The 24,855-nt window shown below is 39.1% G+C and overlaps 1 protein-coding gene across 1 annotated transcript in view; it reads right to left on the bottom strand.

Annotated features, from left to right (window-relative positions):
* Nucleotides 1-412: 412 nt before the first annotated feature.
* Nucleotides 413-24,855, bottom strand: part of SGCD (sarcoglycan, delta (35kDa dystrophin-associated glycoprotein)) — a 448,681-nt gene continuing 424,238 nt past the window's right edge. Inside the window, exons 7-8 of the mRNA XM_010829396.1 lie at nucleotides 10,274-10,397; nucleotides 413-8,908 (exon numbers count right to left, since the gene is read on the bottom strand). Coding sequence (XP_010827698.1) covers nucleotides 8,735-8,908; nucleotides 10,274-10,397 — 298 coding nt within the window. The 3' untranslated portion in view covers nucleotides 413-8,734. The remainder of the gene's footprint in view (nucleotides 8,909-10,273; nucleotides 10,398-24,855) is intronic.

Genomic DNA, 24,855 nt, shown 5'->3' with positions numbered 1-24,855 from the left:
TGGCTGATCCATAGGCTGACCAGGAATGCTAAGGTATCCTGATTAAAAATGCAGATCAAGCAGACTGGCTTCTTCACTGATTTAGGGATAGGAGTGGTAAACTACAGCAGAAGGAGCCTGTCCAGGTCTTTAGGAAAATGGTAGAGAATGGCTGTTCCCTTACCTTCTCCAGGTCCTGGGGACTCCCCAGTTCTAGGCAGGTGTTACCTTATATTAAGCTCTCTTTCAAAAAGCAGCCTGTGTGAATCTCTTCCTAAAAACAAAAATGACTTAATAACATGTTAGGCCACTGATCAAAGAGAAGAAGAGAAGTTAACCTTAAAATTTATTTCTGTGGCAGAGTCAACAGGAGTAACTGTTTTATCAACTGTGCAAGTGGAATTCCCTAAAGAAGTGGACAAGGGTGCTTTCCTTCTTACCAATCATTATTTTTATTAATATATTTTACAAGACTGCAGTTGAAATAATATTAAATACAAATTTTTTATACAGAAAGTGTAATAAAGTTAAAATAGTTCCTTGTAATTCATAGCATTATTGCAATGCTTACAAAATTTTTGCATAGAGTGTGCAAGGATTGATGTTATTCAAAACAAAACTAAAAAGCTCTTCTTACATCACACCCAAATCGAGAGAAAAACAAAAAAAACAAGTTTAAAAAAAAAAATCCAAAGGCTGAACTCAATTGCTTAAGGAAATGGGGTTCCTTTTTCAAAATCTCCAAGCAAACAGACCTTATCTTTACTGTGAAAGCACCAGAATCTGGCTTCTCCAGGAGTGGGTTTAGCCAGCATAGTGATGGATGGTTCCCTGCTTTTCCTTTCTCAAACCTGATCTCCTAAAGAAGTGTTCCTCTGCTTTAATGTGGCCTCAAAAAGAGAGAAACTTGACTGGGTAGGCGGTTAACAGATGGCAAACTCTATTACTGCCTCACAAAACACTACCTATAAATTAGGTTAGTTTTGTGTCCATCCCAAATTCAGGTTTGCAGACTCTTCCTTCTACTTTGCCAAGATCTCCTGTGTCTGCTAGGGAACTTGACTGCTGGCTCTGGTGATGTTAGTTCCATGAGACCCTTTAAAGATACCTTTTCCTAATTTGCTGTTTGGACACATACATCAGTAAAAGAAAATCCCTGAATGGCTTACCCTAAAATAGGATATTTGACATTTTTAGTTCATCCCTTTACTAAGGTTTAAGAGGTGGCAGAGCCACAGGAGCACGACAGGACCCTGGTTAGCACTGGGATTGACTGTGTTAGGAGCAATGAGAGGCTCTGTCTGTAGCCCTCCAGGGGTCAGACATGTGATGTGGAGAAAACACAGAAAAAGCAGGACAGACCCACCCTCTGCCACTGTGCCACTGCAAAGCTCTGGGTAGGGGCAGGCTAATAGGAGCTGCACAAGGGCATACCAGTTTAACCTGTTCCGATTGTCCCTGGCTGAGTTAATTCTTCAAAATGATTTTAAGTCTTTGAACTCTTAGAGATCAAACCCTGATCCCTTGGCTTAGAAAATGAAAGTGCCCCAAAGCCACGACGTTATAAGGAACTTCAGATGCACTCATCTGCTCCCTTAGTCAATGGAATGCCACCAACCTCTTTGCTGAATCTAGGACACTGGTGTCAGCTGTACAGGTTCAGGGTTAAAGTGTGCCGCTGTTGCAACAAGAATTGGCAGGTGGGTCCCCTTTCCAACTCAGATCAATCGGCAATGATGGCCTGAGTGCTTTGGTAAGAAAAATTCTGCGCATGGGGTATGTGGGGTTATGGACCATTAGTGATGACTGACCAGGTACGGGGTGTGAGACTCGAACCATTATCCCAGCCAAAGGGGCCAGCTTGGTCCTGAACACCTGGTGCTAACTGAATTCTTGCCAGTCTTATTTTCTTGTAGGGAAATACAGACAGTTGAATTCCTTTCTATTTGATTCTCTCCTGGAGTCTTGCCACAGCTAAATGTAGGGAAGAATGATAGCCAACTGGTATCAAAGAGCTCACCTAAAATAAGACATTTGTCTTTTGAAGTGAAATACAGGGGAAGGAGAGTTGTGTGAGCAGAAATGCTTATTTGTGTAGTCTCAACTATAGATCATTGAGGATTAACGTTTAATTCTTAAATGTAAGGCTGACAACCCAGGCATCTTTGAGTTTATAAGAAGAAGGAGCCTGATTTAATAAGAATCATAAAGCAAACTATTTGGTGTTTTTTTTGGTACCAGATTCTGTTACTTAGATCTTCTATATTTTTACCATAGGTATCTCTCTTTCAGTGCTGGATGCTGTCACTCATAAGATAGAAAGAAAGGAGATACAGTTTTATAGTCTCATCCACACAAGAAGGACTAGTTTAAAAACTGGTAGGAGACATTTCTTAACAGCTTGACAAATAGCTTGACCTGTTGGTGACTTCACAGCATAGTGGTCTGGAGTTAGACCCGCATTCCCGCTGTGCCCTTTTCTAACTAGGGACTTTGAGCAAGTTTCCCAGCCTTTCTAAGCCTCAGTTTCCACATCTGTAGATTGGAACTATAATGGAACCAAACTCAAAGGATTGTTTTGAGGATGAAATAAGTGGATGCATATAAAAAACTCAGCACAGTGGCTAGCACACAGTGCTCAATGAAAACTAGTTCATAAAAATTATCATTATAATTGGAGAAATAGAACCCAGCTCTTGCCATGTTTTAGGATAGGCTGTGGGTCCAAGGAGACCTCTCTGACCTTATGTAAGAGTCATGGGTGTGATTTGAGAAGAAGGTTCACAACTTGCTCAGATCCTCAAAAGAAACTATGACATCCCCCCAAAAGTTAGGACTTCGTGAATTATATAAATATGGAGACTAAAGAAGCATCAGTGTCTTCTTGGTCATCAAATATCTTTTGCCCTCAGACAGTACTTTGCTATACTGCTCCTTTGTAACCTATGGATCAACTTGGGATTTAGGAAATCTGGGCTGTCTCTGATTTCACCAAAATAATGCAAATATAGAATTAGGCTGTGAAGACAATAAAGAAATGGGATTACCAGATGAGTCTAGGAGTGCAGAATAGATTTTAGGTAAGACAGGTCTTCTCTCTTGTCTGAGAGGTCAGCTTGTTTTACTGTCTGACTTTAGGTCATGTTCAGTGATGGAGCAAAATCCCTTCACTGTCTAGTGAGGGTGTCTACGTGCCTAACGGGGTGTTTTGGAATACTATTCTGGTTTCCCCTTGCGACAGCTGGATTTGAACTCTAAAAATACTTCCTGTTGATAGTGTTTTCCTTTGTTCAGTTGAAAACCTCCTGGAGGTGGAACTGATCACCACTTGTTGGGCAGAAGTTAGGAAGTCAGCATTGCTGTTGGTATGTTTGAGACTATTTACTGATGGGTTTGGTTAACATCCTTAATACTGTTCTGACATCACACCTCTTGTTGCATCCTTTGAACTGCTCTTTGTTTCAGGGGAAGATGCTAATATCCTACTCAGTACCTAAAAAGAAGAAGATGTGGGGTAGGATAAAACCAAAGAAAATAGCCCATAGATCATGGATCACCCCCAGGGGGATGTTTTCTTTTATTCTTGTGCTCTAACAATACTCAAAACGAGGACCTCCCACAAATAATTCTTTTCCCTTTGCCATTCAGACCTGTCTTGAGAAATTTCAAGGACTCCATTATGAAGAAAGCTTTTAAGAACCATAGAAATCACATTGCTTTTGAAAGTGCTAATGTGTGCGGTGTGCTGTGCTGGCTGAAGCAGCGGGCTTCAGAGCGCTTTATCTCTTATCAGTGGTTTAGCTTTGTGAATGAGAAATTCAGAGGCAACTGTGTAATTTGAAATTCTGATTACCACAAAGAAAGAGATGCATCTGACACCCCAGTGCAGTAGCTTTGACTATTTTAATGGAAATATGTTGGGACTAGGGGGAGCCTTCCACTGAGGAAAAAGTGATGAAAGACCAAAAGAGAGACATTTTATCTTTGAGATAAAAGGCCTGTTTTCTAAGGTTGTTTCTTTTATTATGACTTTTCCCTCTACCTGCTACTGGGGCACCATGCAAATGTTCCATTCCAGGAACTGCTTTGTTATTCTTTTTGTGCCTAAGATTTCTCAGAGCAAGAGAAATAGAGAAAAGGGGTCATGTTTACAACCTACTTAAACGGGATTTTCACCTTTCAGAGAGCCTTAAAAAAATAAGGATCTAGTGCTTAAATGGATCTGTTTACTTCCTTGGTTCAAACATCAGGCTACCTTTTGCCTAAAATAAATCAAGATATTCTCACGTAGCCGCTCCTGTGAAGGCCAGTTTAATCCTCTCAGTTGAATCCAGATAAAATGCTGAAGAACTCCTTTAACTAATGTCGATTAGGGTCTGGTAAATGGTGGGTAAAAAAATAAACACTGTTCTTTCCCTAACAGGAATACTACTACTTACAAAGAATCATTCATAACTGGTGCTACTTTAACAATATTGAATATGAAGTCCTGGATTAGCAATAGGGGTGCTGACTGAAGGGACAAATCTCTGGGAGGAACCTGCCTTACCATGCAGAGGCAGAGATTTTGGAATTCAAAGTAGGTCTTTCCTTTACTCCTATTACACCAGAGAACAAAGACCCAGATCCTTGGAGACAACATCAAGGCAGCCTTTCCCCCTGACCTCCAATTCTCCAGCAGTAGCTTCATGAAATAATTTTATATTTTTTCTTCTTACATATTTTAAGATAGTTCTTTGAATATTTCTAATTATTTATTGGTCCTGCCAACTCTTCAGGCCTGATGTAGTCATAAGAGAGCAAGTCTGCTGTGGGTGTGAATAATAGAGGTGATGGATGCCAAAACGATGTGTTGGGTCAAAAATATTCTTCAGAGGACCATGGAATGGGCGTCTTTCTGGAATATGAGAAGGTGAGATAGAAACCTCTAAGCAGAGACTGCAGAAATAGTCTCTTCAGGAAAGAGATTCTAGATATAAATCAAAGGACCCCTGCTTCACTTCATGTCACATGATGATGCTGACCCAAGGAAGCCCTATATATTAAGGATCCTAGGAAAACTTTTTGGAGGATCACAGCTTTCCTCTTTCACTCAACCCTTCCCTAATTCCATCTTCCGTCTTCCCAAGAATCCTGTGAGCCTGTGTTTCTTAGACAAGTGGATATCTTTTATGTGCAATGGAAGGTGGAACATCTTTTCTATAACCATATATTTATATTCCCAAGCATGCCTGGAAATGTACCGCTATCAGCTGCTTTCTCTCCTGCTGTGTCCGACACAGTTGAGACTACACATGACCTCTATGCCAGGTGTCAGCAAACTTTTACTGAAAAACCAATTAGTAACTGTGTCACGAGTAACTGGGCCATGAGGTTTCTGGCACAGATACCCAACCCTGCTGGTCCAGTATGCAATCAGCTATCTATAACATGTAAGTGGATGGATGTGGCTGTGTTAAAATAAAACTTTATTTACAAAAACAGATGATGAGTCCCATTTGGCTTGGGGACCAGAGTTTGTTGACCCTGTGCTAGAGTCAAGACTCAAGCAATCTTTGGTCTGTGGTGCTGGACATAGAATGAGAATCAACCAAGGGAAACTGACCTAAATGAAGTTAAAAGCCAGTTCAAGTTTATAGGTTCTATCTCTTGGTAACAGAAAGATAAAGCTTCATATCAAGTTTCCACATAGACTGATGACACCAAAAAGGCTTTTGAAAACCTCCTTCGTACTAATCATTTCTTAAGACTCAACTTTAACAACTTATTAGCAGATATCCAATAAACTAGGTGCTAAACATTTGGAGGTGAAACTTTCCTGAAAAATATTAAAATACTAGAACTTCTAGAATATTGAAAATTCATGTAAGCTCTTCATTATGCTACCCACTGCTTAATATTCTGAGAGATGTGATTGTCTAGAAGATACTGTATATAAAGATCAGAAAGCATTTCATTGTTATAAATTAAAATTATCAGATTTTAATGTAAAAGAGATTTCTTTTTCCAGAATTCAGTTTTGTCATGATCAGGGACATAGAGGAAGTTAGGGGAAAAAATGTACATTGAGGACTTAATATGCATTTACCGAATTCTAAAGTCTGAACTGAAATACATAATTTAATCCATGCCAAACTTCCTGCTCATTACCTATATTGTAGTCATTTAGCACAAATGAAAATCAGAATTTTATATCATGTCTGTCCCCATAGGTGCTTGATTTCTATTCTTGGTTGCTATTATTCTTTTTATTCTATTTGTGATCTGAGTACCTTTAGGATTAAATTTTGCAAATGGGATCACACCACTCTTTTTTATTGGCATAAAATTCCCAAGGTGCTCCTCTCAGACTTTTCATTTAACAATTAGAACAAAATTAGATGAAAGAGCTCAGTGAAACTTCTGTTTCTTTGTCATCCTTAGAACAGGTACTTGAGATGACAAAATGCAAAGATGGTCTCTGTTAAAAAAAAAAAAAACAACAAAACACAAAAACCCTTTGCTTTCAGGTATGTAGCCACAAAGGACCTCATAACTACTGTTGATCTGAAAGATACGGGGTAGATGCTCTGAGTTGCCAAGGAGGGCCTTTCTTGGCTTGGAATAACCCTGGATATGGTACATGCAGATTCTGGCAGTGTGATTCTACATGATATAAATAGTACTGAGCCAGAGCAACTGGATTTTTTTTTTTTTTTTACCGTTTTCTTTTTTAGACCCTAATGCTGAAAAATAAGCAATCATATGGTCTCACCATTGAGCAACCCAGTTCTTCTGTATGGACATTGAGCAGGAGTGACTGGAGGGAGCCCGGGGTCCAGAAGCCAGCAGAGCCACTGGTCAAGCTAGAACCATCCTTCCTCCCCCAACTGCTAAGTGACCAAGCAACACACGGTTTGTTTTTACCCCCGACGTGTGCAATCTCAGCCTCCCGATGCTTGAGTGTCATCTCAAAAATACCAAACCTCTTATTCATTTTCTATGGCAAATGTCACCTCTGCTTGTGAAGTAAGAAAAAGTAGAACCCTGTTGAGGAAAAAACAAATGCCATTCGGGCCTACAAATACGACTTCATTTAGGATTGTGGGGCCCCTGCTTGCCAAGTGGCATCCAGGGAGGTAGAAACCAGTTATGTCTCCCTTCCGGGCTCCTCGGAGTCCACATCTGTCAGCCACTTGGTTTGTCTACCAGCTTTTAAGATGTCCGGTCATTATTTTACCCTTTCCCTCCAATCACCCAAAATAAACTACAGGTAACAACAAGATAAACAGGATGTGCTTCTCCTTGCTGAGTGCATTGACGTAAGGCACAGGCACATTTCCCCCTCTTTGAACAGAGACGGTGTAATCTCCTGTCCCAGCACAAGAGCTGGCCAGGGTGACCCTGGAGCGTGATGATGAAAGTGGGGTGATGGGAGGTAGCTGATGGCGGGAATTAGGGAGCTGCTGCCATATGCAGGGGAGCAGGGACCACTGGGCACCAGGGGACAGAGCGATTCTAAGGAAGACACTTGACTCTTGAGTAATGTTCAGTGAACATTCCTGGGGGCACATGGTACTTTATGGCTGTGATTCTTGGGTCACTATTCTTAGAGAAAACAACGGTCAATTTAGGAAAATGAATATCCGAATACTGAAAAACTTTGTAAGAAGATTGGAGGCAGAGTTTGTGCATGCCTTTAAAAATAAAAGGCATGCCTCTAAATTACCTACCAGTCCCCAGAAACATATTTAAAAATAATTCTGTTCCCTATGCCACTCTTTGACTTCCACCTCCAAATAGCTTCTCATGGGGGTAGGGGGTTCCCCTCTTAAGGATTTGGATTGACCTGATCATTTTGGGTAGGAGCCCGCTGGATAAAAGTCAAAAGTGAGGATGTAACAGATTTTGAGCCATTTTTTTTCCCTTTAAACAGAGACATATCTGTTTATGTCTTTTATTCTTAGTCTGTCAGGCCAGTGAGTAGCTTCCAGCCGACTGAGGAGCAGCTGTTATCCTATTTTGTGCTGATTTACAGCTCCTGTTTTGACTGTGGGATAATATGTGAGTTTGAAGGAAGGAGGCTAGCAGGAGTTGGGAGAGTCATTCAAACTTTGCTAAAATCCATCCTCCAAATTCCACAACCATGAAAGCCTGGGTGTATTTGGATGCCAAAGTAGCACAGCCAGTCTGAGTTCCTCTGTCTGACTTCTAGAGGCATTTGACTTGAAGAGGGAGAGGATGGCTGGCTGTGTGGAAGCTCATAAAGGGAACTAAGGGTCTGCTTTTACTAGAAGGGTCTTAGCCCCTGAGGGCGACTTGCAAATTCCCGCCATCACTGCCTTGTGATGACACTAAAAGAAAAGACAGGCTGTTACTCAAACATGTAGCGGAATATTCAGTAAGTGTCGATACACTGTGTGGTTCAGCAGGGTCTGGAGAATATTAGGCCCAAATAAGTGTTTCGATTTTATCATGTACATGACAGGGTTGGGAGAGCAATGACAGTGGATATCACAGGGTCACCCATGGTTCCTTTTGTACTGAAACCTCATTTTATACAGAGGATATATATATTTATTTATATATATTTATATATATTTATATCCACCCACACACGCAAACACACGCACGCATACACACACGCACGCACGCACGCACAAACACACAAGGTCTTTGATAGGCTTTCCGTGTTCTAGTAAAAATAGCTGGCAGCCAGGGTCTAAAGCCAAAAAAGGCCTGGATGCTGCCGGCAGAGTCCACCACAGATGGTCTCTCACAGGCAGACACTTGTGTTTATCTGACAGGTGGAACCGGTTCCTGCCTGGGACAGGAATAACCTCCCGTTGGCGCAGACGCAGATCTCGAACACCTTCTGCCTCGTTCCTGTGGGCGTATAGGATCCGTGAGGCAGTCTAGGTAGTTTGATTTTCGCAGCATCTAACTTAATCTAAAGAGAGGAAACAGGAAGGAAGAGTCACTTATCCTCTTGACATTCCAAAACAGTGGATAAGAATGTTCAGTTGAAATCGAACGAGCACCTACTGTGCTCAGCATTGTTGATGCTGGGAATTCAGGGATGAATAAGACAGGTCAAGTCTCTTCCCTCCCAGAAGCTTGTATTCTAGTCAGACAGTGTTGCACTGGCAAAATCATGTTTATATTAGTATTTTGTAATAGTATATCATGTGGAATGTGAACGGATTCCTAGAGTGATGTAAATTTGGAAATGGTAGGGTAACAATTTTCTTTACTATTCTTTACTATTTTCTTTTCTTTGACATTCTCAGCCTCTCTATACATTTAGGTATGGGGTGGGGCTTCAAGAACATGCAGCACTTTGTGCTTAAATGTCAGGATTATAATTGATCCTTCCAGCGTCTAGATCCTGATAGCTATAAATTGCATCTGTGATGTAGTCATTCCTTCTAAATGTGTGTGGTTTGGAGTCTGCAGCTGTCTGTGGAGACAGTTTTGATAACTGAAAGCTCTATCTGACTTGCTCTGTTAAAACAAATATAGCACATGCCAAACCAATCAAAAGTCGGGCTTAGTGAACAGAAGCAGGTGGAGACTGATAACTTCTAAGGAGATATGGAAAGTGGAATAGAGTTTTGCTTTAAAAACACATTTTTCCTCTTTAAAAAAATCTTAAATAGAAAAATTCACTTATGAATAGGATGAAGGCATTTTCAAAAGTTTGCATTTGAATTGTATTTTCTTTGGGGATTTGGCTTCCCTTGCTTGCAAAAACACAAGCAGCTCTTCTGTTCACCAAAGTGAGACTGTATTGGGGTAAGAGAATGAATATTTGCCGCCTCTCATCTCTTAGCCTCTCATTGCCTATCTAAGTTTTGACTTGTTCTGATTTGGGATAGCTGTTAGGTCTTACTTTTCCATTTTCGGTAAAAGTAGATGCATACACTTAAAAATGACGACAAGTAAACTAAGCCTCTCTTTAAATAGTCTCGTGTGTTTTACAGTTTAATTATACCAGCCAACTAAATCTATTTTAAGGTGATGAGAGGGTTTGGAATTAGCATTCATTTTTACAGCTGTCCTTATAATTCTGTTCATGTAATATGTTCTATCAGCTCAGCACTTTACAAATAATGAGTCATAACTTGTATGGGTTGTGGGTTTGGCTTATAATTGTGCTGTTCAATATATGTGATCCTGAAATAAAACCTCCCGATTGGCTTTTTGTTGTTACACTGTAGGATCAACTTCAGAGGCAAAGCAGTGATGTGTCTTAGAAGACTCGTTGGCTCATTGGAGCTGTGCCTCTCTGGGCTTCTGGCCCTCTCACACCTACCTCTCCATCTTTGGACTCCAGTCTCAGCTCTGTTCTGCAGGTGGCTTCCATGTTGCCAGCTTCTGCATTTATTTCTACTCCTTTGGGGGCCTCCATCACCAGAGACCGGGTCGGGGACTCCAACCTGAAATATACACAAGACGAAAAGTCAAGATCGCATTTCACTCTTAGTGAATTTAGGAGGAAGCTGATGCTTCTGAGCATTGAGATGACACTTCAGTATCTGATGAGAAAGTGCTTATACCTTTGCTTCACACACCTGATCAACTTTATTAGGGTGGACATAGCGTATCCGGGCCTTCTCTTCATTGCACATCATAAAGATTGTAAGGAAGGTGTTCCAGGATCCTGGTTTTGTTCCGTCCTACACCTAGTTAATTGTTGCTTCATTAGCATGATTAACCACATTTTTACATAAGTTATCTCTAGAGTAAGGCAGTTTCAAGTCTAAACTGAGATTCCTGAAATTGGTAGGTATTCTCTCCATTTTGCCCTACTTTCTGTGTCTTCCTGGGAACAGGTAGAGGTTAAGAAAATAGACCTAGGAGTTGGACATGATTGACCCAAGCCATGGGGCTGCTATGGTATGTCCTTGGAAAGTCCTTTCCTCCTCTCTTTTCCAAAATTTCTCAAAGCCTCAGTTTCCTCATGTCTAAAGTGCTCCAAGTGGTGCCTGGCACATTGGAAATGTATGATTAATATGTGTTAATCAATGCTATTACTGCTGTGACTGTTGTTATGACACTTGCAAGTCATAAAGAAATCTCAGGCCTTACTCAAATAGGCAGTTATCAAAAGAAGACTCAGGATAGATAAGTTGTTGCTAGGAGTGAGAGGGAGGTGATTTAACTATAAAGGGTAGATGCTTTTTTGGTGATAGAACTGTTCTCTGTCTTGGTTACAATGGTAGTTAGGTACCTCCATGTGTTTATAGAAACTGTTTGGACTAATTATACTATCCAACAGTGAATTTTATTGTATGTAAATTAAGTTGAGAGAAAGGAGAATCAGCCACACTCTGTGCTAATTATTGGCAAAAAGAGGATAATGCTTCATAGAAAGTTTTTTGCCTATCTTATTTTATGCAAAAAATATGAACTAAAACTCATCCTCTAAGTATTCTAGATTTTAACAGTATATCACCCAGTTGAATTGAATGAAGATCCTCTTTCCTGTTACAAATAAAATATTTGAACTTAGAAAGCAAAGCCCTTGGCAATGGCCACCAAACCACTCTAAATCAGATCAATTTTCTGCATTTATATTTCTCCACTCCTAATTTTCAAACACTTTGAACATGTTTAAAAGGAACATCACATCATTCTCTCTGCCAACCGCTGACTCCATGTTTTGCTTCTACCAGCCCCCATGGGTAGGGCACATTCTCTTGGGCATCAGTAAGTGGCGAGAAGAGCAAGGCACCAGTGGGGTGCCACCCTGAGTGATTCCAAGCCATATTGCACAGGTACCAACAAAGGGTTCTTCTCCATTTCCCAGGTCTGGGTCCCCGAAGTCTCTAGTCCTCTGGAAAGGACTGGCTTGAGCTTCTCTTTCAGTCCTCCTTTCCCTTGTGACCTCACCCCTTTGTGCGTGGCAAAAATCCCCCATCCTATCCCTTCCTCCTCACAAGATCTTCACCAAGTTGGTGCTGAGCTGAGTATGGATCCATCTTGAATTATGGCGGACTTCTTTTGCCTGGGGTTTTTCTCACTAGAACATCTGGGCAAGGAAGGGGGGTCTTGTCACTAGAACAGCAGAGAATGATGTCCCTGCAGTGCAGCCTTGTCTAGGACTTAATCCAACTCAGTCGAGCTCTTCCTATAGCTTACTTCTAAAATCTGCCGATGGTTTTCTGCCATTTTCTTTGCTTCTCTCCTGTAAGGTCTGGCTTACTCATACGCCTTATCCTAGCATTGTCTAACCTTCTGTTTTCACTAATATTCATCCCATGGCATAAACTTCCCTTCTGACAATACTGCCTACTCACCTCCACATTCGTTCACCATCTTCTCAATGGCACTTCTCCACCTTGCCCAGGATACAGTCCTCAAACCATTTTCTCTCTTTCCCTTTCCTTTGACCTTCTCTCCTTCCCTTATTACAATGGTTAACTCAACTTTTAAAAAAAATTGGAGTATAATTGCTTTACAATGCTCTGTTCATTTCTGTTATACAATGAAGTGAATCAGCTTTATGTATACATATAGCCCTCCCTCTTGAACCCACCCACTTCCCATCCCACCCCTCTAAAGTCACCACAGAGCTTCAAGCTGAACTCCCTGTACTTGATACTAGCTATTTATTTTACACGTGGTAATATATATGTCAATCATACTCTCCCAAATCGTCCCACCCTTTCCTGCCCCAGCTGTGTCCACATGCCCATTCTTTACAACTGAGTCTCTATTCCTGCCCTGAGAGTAATTCATGACTTCTCCGTCCTCAATATACTAGTTCATCTCTAATCTGGACTACTGAAACCTCACAAGTTTTGTGTCTAAGTCCTCCTTTTTTTCCCAGTGTTCTTCATGCACAAATATATCTTCCTGAAGTCAGTTCTGAATATGCCACTTATCAAAACCCTTGCAAGTTTCTTAGAAAATACAGGAGCTACTGGATGTATCCAACCATTGACAGCTTGGTCTGACCTATTTTGTTAGTGTTATTTCTTGCCACAAACCTTAGCCATGCTTTATTGAATACTTACCAGGTGATTGGCTCTGCAGGACGTGTTTGATACTGTTTATCTCTTTTGGGTATGTGTGTGCTCAGTTGTGTCCGACTCTTTGGAGCCCCATGGGCTGTAGCCTACCAGGCTTCTCTGCCCATGGAATGTTTCATGCAAGAATATTGGAGTGGGGTGCCATTTCTTACTTTAGGGGATCTTCTTGACCCAGGGATTGAACCTGGATCTCCTGCATTAGCAGGCAGGTTCTTGACCATCACACCACCTGGGAAGCCTGTTATCTCATTTAATCCTGACAAAATCCTATGCCTTCAGCACTCCTTTAGTCCTGGTTGTACTAGCAAGGGAGACTAAGGTGAATGACTTGCTTAAGGTTGTGCATCTAGTAAAAGGGAAAAACCAAGATTCAAACCCAAGTGTGTTGTTCAGTGTATAATATCAGTGCCAGGAAAACTGGACTTCTTTCCTGTGTCCACGCTTTGTAAATAAATGCCAACCCTCTCTTCATGGAATTAGCACTTTTATTTCCAAAACCAACCTCTGTAAATAAGGGTAAGGTGACAGGGAAACTTATTTCCTACCCTAAATGGTTTTCACAACTTACTGAAATGGTTGACATCAGTGACATCAAATTCAGGATACAGTGAATGTGTTCCTATTTGCTGTATATTATTCAAGGTGAATGGCTGATACAAAATGATAGTTGAGGGGAAATTTTCAAGATAGGAAAACCATGTCTGGAGCCTGGAGAACTTTATCAGCTGGAGCTTTGACTTTTCAGACAGGCTTAGGAATTCCCTTTACTCTCACCATCTTTGAAATCAGCAGGAGGGCTCCCAGGCCAGAGAAGTGAACTTAGAAATGACCGCTGCCTCTTTCCCTCTCACAGCGTTGGAAGTGATGAGAAACGCGGCTACTCTGCTTCCTAGAGTCAAAGGCTCCAATAAGGTAGAAATGGCAATTCCTTGGCCACAGAGACCAAAGGGTAACTGGCTTTGTGTTTCAAACCCCATCTTAATATCCTTTATTGTTCAGGCAAACTTAATAGTATGTGCACATGTTAAATCCTTCCAGTGTGACAAAAGCTCCTACAAGAGCCCTGAAGGGCCTGCACAGAGCAGATAAAGCACTCTTGCAGTGATTTCAGTCAATTTCTGACCATAGATTAACAACCATGACTCTACTGCTTAGTTGGTTATTGATCAGGGAAAATGGAGGGAGGCTTCCTCCTGATTTGGGAGGTGGTGAAGACAACTGAGGGTCCTGTCGGCTCTTTGAAATGAATACAGCTCCGGATAGGAGCAAATGTGACTCCTCTGGGAGGACTGAAAGAGCCTGAAAATAGACGGAAGTCTAGGAGAGGAGGCCTAAAGCTAGCCTGTGCTGTTCAGAACAGTGGTTCTCAAACTTGAGCAGCAGAATCCCCTGCCAGGCTCCCCTGGGTTATACACTCTAGGTTCAGGGTGGTACCTGAATGCCTGCACTATTGGCAAGTCACAGGTGATGAAGCTGATAGTTTGGGGACCACTCTTTGAGAACCACTACTCTGAAACAACATTGTCATACCAGATGCCCACAAAGACTGGATAGGTAATGTCAGTGAGTGACGCATAAGAAAGCTGGAAGGAAAACTAGTCTCTGAGCAATCATAGATGTCAAGTGATGGAGATGCTTTAAACAGGAGGCAGCTGATATTCTAATCTGGCCTATTATTGCCAGGGCTACTGGTGGAAAACAAAAATTTATTTCAAATCATTAAACTTTTGGAATTGATGCAAAGATTTCTCCAAATATAAATATAGTAAAAAGGATGACATTGCCATAGATCTTGTGTGTGTGTGTGTGTGTGTGTGTGTGTGTGTGCTTAGTTGCTCAGTCATTTCCAACTCTGCAACCAATGGACTCTAGCCCGCCAGGCTCCTCCATCCATGGGATTATCCAGGCAAGAAAACTGGAGTGGGTTGCCATGCCATCTTCCAGGGGATCTTTACAACCCAGGTATACTCACCATCTACTTAGGAAAAAAAAAATTCTTTGTAATTCCCTGAGCTCCTTTTCCTAATTCTATCCATTTCCTTCTCTCAAGAGTAACTAGTACTATGAATTTTGCTTACTGTTTTCTTGCTTTTCTTTGTACTATTACATTACTACATTTGCCTGCTTACATGATGAATTATTCACTATCATGTGTTTTTGAGCTTTATGCACAGAATGATTCCACTTAGTGATTTATTTATTTTTGGCCTCAACAGTTTGTTCCTGAGGAACAGCCATGCCTAGCTGCAATTTATTTGATTCCCTCGGGTTAATCACACATCATGATTTATTGTCCATCCTTTTGCTGGACATTTTGATTGATCCCAAGTTTTTTTTCTACTAAGTCATTTCTGATGTGCATCCCGGTGTTTATTTGTAAATTTTCTTTAGGACACACAGGTGAAGAGTAACATTGCTAGCTCCTAGGGTATGCTTATCTACAGCTTTATTATTTTCCCACTAGTAATGTATAGAGTTTATTCTATTTCTTGCTAGCATTTGATATTGTTCATTATGAAATGAGTGTGAAATGGGATGCTATTGTCTTTTAAATATGCATTTCCTAGTTTAGTAATGGAGTTAAGCATCTTTTTATTTGCTGGTAAGCCATTTGGGACTCTTCTTCAGTGAAATGTCTTTGTTTTTGTGATTTTGTGTGAATTGTAATCATGCTTTATGTATTCTGAAAAATAATTGTATTATGTTGATATGTATTGGTATGTGTTGATAATTCCTTCTTTTGAGGCAGTAGCTTATCTTTTCATTTTATGCTTAGCATCTTTGGGTGAACAAAGTTTTATATTTTAATGCCCAAAATTTTATTATCTCTTCCTCTAGCATTTGTGCTTTCCGTGTCTTATTTGAGAAATCTTTCCCTACACTGAAACCATAAAGTTCTTCAATATTATTTTTAAAACTTTTATGTTTTGCTAAGTCTCTAATTCATTGGGTATTCATGTTTGGGTATGGTCTGAGGTTGGGGGTAAAAATAGATACTGGTGAAGGATCTCAACATCATATATTGAAAAGCCTATATTTAGTTCTTTCATAAATGATGTTGCCAGACACTTATGGGTCTTTCTAGTCTATTTCATTATTCTATTCATCTATCCCTGTGATAACAATTAAGGGTTTTAACTTACTACAACTTTTAAATTCTTTACATTTCATAAGATACGTCCTTTTACGTTGCTTTTTCAAGACACCTGTGAGGTAGTTAGAATAGGAAAAAGCAGTCCAGAATGGCAGTGGCTAAAAGACAAGGAAGGGAAAAGCCCACAAAACTAGAACAAAGGAAGGTCCGAGGACCAGAGTGAGGACCTCAGATAAAACAGATAGCACTCCTGGCTAGCCCAATTTATATAAGGCAGGCCCAGGGGGGAGGAGGAAAAAAAAAACACATAAAAAGAGGAGCCAAAATTGGGCCGGAGTCTTTTCCCTTCCTTGTCTTTTAGCCACTGCCTTTCTGGACTCCTTTTCTTATTCTACCTACCTAATTTCAGCATCAAATGAAGGAAGACCTGTTGGAATTTTGGTTGGATTTAGGTTCTCTCCATGATGATTTCATCTGTCTCTACTAAGTTTTCTTGGATGTATTTCAATACAGTTAGACATTTTTTTCCTATGTGGATTCAGCATATCTCTTGTGGCTACTGAAAATGATATTTTGGTTAAAAATTACTTCTCTTACACTTACTTCTTTTTCCTATTGTATTGAGATTCAGGTTTTTGTTTGTTGTTTTCGATATGTTGATCTTATAGTTAACACCTAGGTAAATAAAGCAGGAGGAGAAGGGGACAACAGAAGATGAGATGGTTGGATGGCATCACCAACTCAATGGACTGAGTTTGAGCAAACTCCAGGAGATGGTGAAAGATAGGGAAGCCTGGTGTGCTGCAGTCCATGGGGTCACAGAGTCGGACATAACTGAGCGACTGAACAACAGCAAATTATCTTATTTTTCATAATTTGTACACAGGTTGATTTTGTTTTTCTTGTTATTGTTTAGTTGCTAAATCATGTCTGACTCTTCTGGAACCCATGGATAGGTTCCTCTGTCCATGGGATTTCCCAGGCAAGAACACTGGAGGGGAGTTGCCATTTCCTTCTCCAGGGGATCTTCCCAACCCAGGTTTACTTGGTAGGCACTAGTTATTTTATGACAGTTCTATATCTTTTGATTTCTTAATACTTTTTATTTCTTTTACTTTCTATACTGTTCTGTCTAGGATTGTCCAATACAGGGCTAATTAATAGTAAGGAAATGGCAATCTTGCCTTTTCCTGACTTGAAAGGGAAAGCTTTAAAAAATTCACCATTAAGTAAAACTTCTTTGTTCTAGGGTTTTATTTTTTTCCCCTGAAATACTTTTTATCATGATGAGAGACTTCCTTTCTATTCTATTTGCTAAGAGTTTCTATCATTCATTACTGTGAATTTTATCAAGTACCATTGTATTCTTCATATTTTGAGATAATATACTTAATATATTAATGTGGTAAATTATGTTAATTTTTCAATAATCCACTCAATTTTTGGTATTACCTTAACGCTGTCATTCTGCCTGCAATGTGGGAGACCTGGGTTCAGTCCCTGGCTTGGGAAGATTCCCTGAAGAAGGGAAAGGCTACCCACTCCAGTATTCTGGCCTGGAGAATTCCAGGGACTATACAGTCCATGGGGTCGCAAAGAGTCAGACATGACTGAGTGACTTTCATGTCACTAACGTCATTGTATATCAATATCTTTTTCAAGTTCTATCACTTTATTCTGAAATTTTTAATGAAAGATTAGATTTATTTACCTTTTGTATATTTAAAATCATTGAGAAACCTGGGCATTGAATGACATATTTTCCCATTTAAAGTTAATTACAGGATTATACATGTTTTATGCTTCTTCTCAGGTTGACTTTGGCAAGTTATCTCTTTTCTCAGTATTTTCTCATTTCATAGAGAGGTTCAAACTTCTTGGCAAAGCTTTTTATAATATTTTCATTTTAAAAACTGTCCCCAGCATTTGTAGTTATGTCTTTTGTTGTTCCAAATATTTATATTCGTGTCGTCTTTTCCCCTTGAGCAGTACTGCCAATTATTAGTCTTTTCAAAGAGCTAACTTTTGCTTTTGTCAACCCTGTGTTATGCTTATTTCTTGTGCTTGAATTTTCCTGTCTTTTGTTCTAAATAGAACTGCAGAATTATTCTAAGTTCTAAAATGTGTTGCCGCCTTAGTTAATTAAAATGTTCTGCCTTCTTAATTTTTAATATTTTCATTTAAGGATATGCATCTGGGGGGCAGCATACCAAAGAAGTATTAATAATATAGGTGTGAATATTTTGCCATTTTAGTATAATTTCTCCTCTGGTAGGTTTTATAGAAGGATTTTCCTTAATTTCTAAATATGTAAGATTTTCTAGTATATATGTCTACTGTATATTTTGTTCATTAGTTTTAAACTAATAATCTCTTTAATAAATCAATTATTTAAAAATTGAGACTAGATTTTTGGGCCAGTATATGTTAATTTTTACAAATATTCATGCCTGTCTGAAAGGAATATGTGTTCTGCAGCTGTTGGTGCTATGTTCTATGTCTATTAACTCAAGATATATACCTGTTTGATCTATCTGTTATAAAGAGAGGTATGTTATTAAATACACATCAGCTTAGGATTCCATGTATAAAATAGTTCTATTTCTTATGTTTTTTGCCTTAAAAGCCATTTTACCTATTAGTATAGTTGTTCTATTTGTCAGTATTTTCCTTGAACACATTATTCTTTTAAATATCATCCATTCTGTTTGGTTATATTTTAGATATGTCTCTCACATTAATTGCATTTTTAAGAATTTTCAGATGACTTTTTATTAAGGAAAAATTTACATACAATGAAATGCACAGGTTTGTTTTTTTTTTTACTTTTACTAAGAAATAAACATTGTCTATATTTGTACAACACGATGTTTTAATACATGTGTATACTGTGAACCGATTCTTGCAATTAGTTAACCTATCCATCACCTCACATATTTATCTTTTGCTCCCATGTGGTAACAATATTTAAAATGTACTCTTTTAGCAAATTTCAAACATATAATACAGTATTATTTAATAACTATAGTCATCACTGTGCTGTACACTAGCTCTTCTGAACTCATTCAGCTTATAACTGAAAGTATGTACCCTTTATCCAGTCTCTTGTTAGTAGATATTTGGTTGTTTTGAGGTTGGGGCTATATTGCATACATCTTTATGAGGATAAAGTTTTTCATTTCTCTAAGTAGCTATGAGTAGAACTGTTAGGTTATAGCATAGGTGTGTCTTTAAGAGATGTGCTAAAATAGCATCTAAAATAATCCCCTAAGATCCTTGCCTCCTGGTATTCATGCTTTTAGGTGATTCTGTCTCCTAGATGTGGGCTGGATATGTTGTTGTTCAGCTGCTAAGTCATGCCCAGCTCTTTGTGACCCCAGGGACTGTAGCACGCCAGGATTCCCTGTCCTTTGCTATCTCCTAGAGTTTGCTCAAACTCATGTCCATTGAGTCGGTAATGCTATCTAATCATCTCATCCTCTGCGGCCCCCTTCTCCTGCCCTCAATCTTTCCCACTGACAAGGGTCTTTTCCAATGAGTCGGCTCTTTGCATCAGGTGGCCAAAGTATTGGAACTTCAGCTTCAGCATTAGTCCTTCCAGTGAATATTCAGGGTTGATTTCCTTTAGGATGGACTGGTTTGATCTCCTTGCTATCCAGGGGACTCTCAAGAGTCTTCTCTAGCACCACAATTCAAAACCATCAATTCTTCAGTGCTCAGCCTTCTTTATGGTCCAACTCTCACATCCATACGTGACTACTAGAAAAACCATAACTTTGACTCTACAGAACTTTGTTGGCAAGGTGATGTCTCTGCTTTCTAATACGCTGTCTAGGTGTGTCATAACTTTCCTTCCAAGGAGCAAGTATACATAGTGGTTTGCTTCTACACAAGTAAAGTGTGCCAGGATATCACTTAGGAGACTAGCTTAAAAAAAGACTGTGGCTTCCATCTTGGCTTTGTGCTGTCATTCCGTCACTCAAAGAGATGCTTTGCTGAGCACTGCCCTATGAAGACATCTGAGAAAACGGGGGAGCCCATTGGCCTGTGAGGAGCTAAGGCCCTCAATCCAATAGTCTACAGGAAGCTGAGTTTTACCAACTGCATTTATAAATAGATCTTCCTCAAGACAAGCATTTGAAAAGATCACACAATGGAGTATTACTCAGCCATGAAAAAGAATACATTTGAATTAGTTCTAATGAGGTGGATGAAACTGGAGCCTATTATACAGAATGAAGTAAGCCAGAAAGAAAAACACCAATACTGTATACTAATGCATATATATGGAATTTAGAAAGATGGTAACAATAACCGTGTATATGAGACAGCAAAAGAGACACTGATGTATAGAACAGTCTTTTGGACTCTGTGGGAGAGTGAGAGGGTGGGATGATTTGGGAGAATGGCATTGAAACATGTATAATATCATATATGAAACAAGTAGCCAGACCAGGTTCGATGCACGATACTGGATGCTTGGGGCTGATGCACTGGGACGACCCAGAGGGATGGTATGGGGAGGGAGGAGGGTTCAGGATGGGGAACACATGTGTACCTGTGGTGGATTCCTTTTGATATATGGCAAAACCAATACAATATTGTAAAGTTAAAAAATAAAATTAAATTAAAAAAATAAAATAAAAATGATGTGTATTGGATGTAAGAATATGGAAGTATCATTGATTCATTGTTGAAATTTAAAAGTAAGTTTCAGTACAGTGTTTATAGCATAATATGAAATTAATTTTTAAAATTTTAGAGGTGGTATGTACCTAGATTTATATAGGAAAATATGTGGAAAGATAAGAGTTGCCCCTGGTTAGTTGGGATGGGAGTGCTGTTGGTTGAGCGGAGTCTTGAAATGTTACTTTCCCTGTTTATTTGTTAGATGTCTGCATTGTTTGAAATTCTTTAGATGAACGTGTTGCAGTCTTTTATTTTATTTTTCTTTTTACCCCTCCCCCTGCAGTCTTTTAAATAAATCATGAAATAATAAAACAAACAAACAAACAAAAAACCACAGCCCTGGCCCACAGCTTAACTAAACCTGATAATTGATCTTGAGTGAGAGGCATCACTAAATTGCACCCAGATTTCTGACCCTCAGAAACTGAGATAAATAAATGTCTTGTTTTTTTAAGCTGCTGAATTTTGTACCATCATAGATTAATACAATAAGAAAACTACCAAACTGTTTTCCAAGATACTTGTGCAATTTTATATTCTTACCACAAATACTGATGTAATTAAAGCTATTCCAGTGGCTACAAAGATTCTTCTTTACAAGTTTCATTTCCCTGATGACTAATCATGTTGAGCAGCTTTTCATGTGTTTATTGGGTATTCAAAGATGTTCTTTTGGGAGAGATCTATTTAAAACTTGTGCCATTTTTTTTAAACCATTGGATTATTTTTTGTTGTTGTTATTGATTTGATGTGTATGCTAGGTAAATTTTTTGTGTGTGTATATATCAACATATCTCTGAAATTTCAGATACATTTTCAGAAAATTCAGATATGCATGTATATCTGAGTATGTTCATATATCTAAAATCTTTCTATTTATCTGTCTGTATAAAGTATTTTCTCCCAATCCATGACTTCCTTCATTTTTAAATAATGTCTTCTGATGAGTGTCAATTTATCATATTTTTATGTTTAGTACTTCTGTACTTTCCCTAATAAATCATCACCTACCCCAAGGATACATAGTCTTCCATGTCTTTCGCTAGAAGCTTTATAGTTTTAGTTTTACATCTGGATTTATAATCCATCGTGAATTAGTTTCTAAGAATAGAGTCGAGGTCCACTTTTTCCCCAGTAGGTTTATCTATTTGTTCCAGCACCATTTACTGAAAAAAAAAAATGAATCGTTTCTCTATTGAATAGCACTGATGCTTTTGTTGAAAATCAATTAACCATACCTAATAGACATATTTTTACACTCTGTACTCCATTCTGTTTATCTGTTTGCCTCAGTTCAGTTCAGACGCTCAGCCATGTCCAGCTCTTAGCGACTCCATGGACCGCAGTGTGCCAGGCCTCCCTGTCATCCTTATGTTAATACCAGACTGTCTTGTTTGATACGACTTTGGAAGAAGTCAGAATTAGCTAAAGTGAACCCTTTAGCTTTTGCAAAAGGAAAACATTGGTTTAGCTTTTCTAGATTCTTTCCTTTTCCATATGTCTTAAAGGCCTGTAGGCAATTTAATTGGGATTGTGTTGAATCCATAAATCAATTCTAAGAAGAGTGGATACCTTAATGATATTGAGTCTTTAATGGATTTTCTTTTAAAATGTAACAATCCAGATATTCTTGATTTATCTGTATGTACTATTAGGTATTTTGGTTCTGTGGTGTTTAATTCAGCCAGATCATTGCTTATTCAATGGTCATGTAGATCTATTAATATGCATTTCCACTTTCTATCTTTATTTCTTCTGTCATCATAAACCTCCCTTTCTTAAAATGAAGAAAATTTTTGACATTTTCTCTTAATGAGAGTTTGCTGGGGCAAATCCTCAGTTTTATTTTTCTGAAATAATTTTTTAATCCACCTTCTTTAGTAAAAGAGATTTTTCTTTGGATGCATCACGCTGTGCTGATAGTTATTTTCTCTCAGGAATTGAGAATTATTCCTCTGTATTCTGGTTCTCACTATTGTGGTTAAGTAGTCAGCTGTCAATCTGTCTTCAGTTCTAGAACTTCTATTTTGTTCTTTTCTCTCCAGATGCTCTTTTGTAATGTTATTTTGATGTGCCTAGATGTGGATTTAATTTTGTTTACTCTCCCTGAATTTTTTCTACTCTCTAAATTTGTAGTTTTGTGTCTTTCATCACTTCTGAACAACAGTCAGCTGATACGTCTTTGAAAATTGTTTTTGCTCTGTTCTCTTTTCATGCTGAATCTTAGATTAGACATTTTGTATTATTCTGCCTCTCTGCTTCCTGGATGATTCTTTAGACACAGTCTCATGTTCATTTAATTTCTTTTTATTAGTTTTCATCACATCCAGTGGAGTTTTGCTTTTTGAGATTATATTTTCATTTTTAGAAAAATCTCTATTGCTCAGTTGTTAGCCATTTTTATATTCCTTTGTTTTTTTTATTCTTTCAATTCTCTTGTTTCTCTACTCATAGTGAACACATTACTTTATATTTTCTCTGCTAATTCTCATATCGGACGCTTCTGTGCATTTTTGTTTCAACGCTCTCTTGCTCATGGTGCCTTGCTTCTGAGGACGTTCCATACTTTTTGCCTTTGTGGCTTTCTGTGTCTTGGATCTTAATTTGCTGAAGTTATCAGAGACCTACTTTTAAGGTGATTTTCTCTAAAGAGGGTTTACATCTGTTTCCATTGGTCACTGATGCCACCTTAAGTTTGGGCCCAGTGTAAACTAATTTCTTTCCTTGAGGTCTCGGAACCAACCAGGTAATATGAATTCAGGCAGAGGGAGGGTCAATTTGAAGTTACCAAGCCTTGAAGAAATTTTTCTCTCCAGTGCTGAAGTTAAAAACTGGCTAATTCCCTTGCAATTCTCAGGGTGGAAAAGTCAGAGGAGGGCAAGACCAGGTAGGCTGAATTCTATTTCATCTGTACATTAAGGGTTTGGTACATTGGGGTCCCATTTAAATCTGTGGTATCTCTAAATGGATTACTTCCATTCAGTGGACACTGAGATTTTCTTCATGTTTCCGTGTTCCCTCAGTCCATAAAACAAGCTGAATTTCATCTAGTTCAGTAAAATCTATAAAGTTATGGGTGACTTCCATGCTCAGATTACTTCTCTAGGTTCCTATGTTTTACTTTTGGACTGTGACTAATCATACATCATTTCTAGCTCATGAATACATTTTAAATATTTTTAAAATATTTTTGCCATTGGTTTTAGTTCTTTACAACCAGAACAACTGGTCAAAGGACTTGCACTACTCTACCATTGCACTCCAGAGGTCCAGGTTTCTGGTTTTTCAAATGATGGACTTGGAAACTGTATAGTAAAATCAACTCTCCTTTCGGTTCCGTTCAGTCGCTCAGTCGTGTCCGACTCTTTGTGACCCCATGAATCGCAGCACGCCAGGCCTCCCTGTCCATCACCAACTCCCAGAGTTCACCCAGACTCACGTCCATCGAGTCAGTGATGCCATCCAGCCATCTCATCCTCTGTCATCCCCTTCTCCTCCTGCCCCCAATCCCTCCCAGCATCAGAGTCTTTTCCAATGAGTCAACTCTTCCATGAGGTGACCAAAGTACTGGAGTTTCAGCTTTAGCATCATTCCTTCCAAAGAAATCCCAGGCCTGATCTCCTTCAGAATGGACTGGTTGGATCTCCTTGCAGTCCAAGGGACTCTCAAGACTCTTCTCAAACACCACAGTTCAAAAGCATCAATTCTTCGGTGCCCAGCCTTCTTCACAGTCCAACTCTCACATCCATACATGACCACAGGAAAAACCATAGCCTTGACTAGATGGACCTTTGTTGGCAAAGTAATGTCTCTGCTTTTGAATATGCTATCTAGGTTGGTCATAACCTTCCTTCCAAGGAGTAAGCGTCTTTTAATTTCATGGCTGCAGTCACCATCTGCAGTGATTTTGGAGGCCCAGAAAAATAAAGTCTGACACTGTTTCCACTGTTTCCCCATCTATTACCCATGAAGTGATGAGACCGGGTGCCATGATCTTTGTTTTCTGAATGTTGAGCTTTAAGCCAACTTTTTCACTCTCCTCTTTCACTTTCATCAAGAGTCTTTTTAGTTCCTCTT

Source organism: Bison bison, unplaced genomic scaffold, assembly GCF_000754665.1.
Source record: "Bison bison bison isolate TAMUID 2011002044 unplaced genomic scaffold, Bison_UMD1.0 scf7180017864505, whole genome shotgun sequence".
Classification (NCBI taxonomy): Eukaryota; Metazoa; Chordata; class Mammalia; order Artiodactyla; family Bovidae; genus Bison; species Bison bison.
This window is presented reverse-complemented; position numbering and strand designations above follow the sequence as displayed.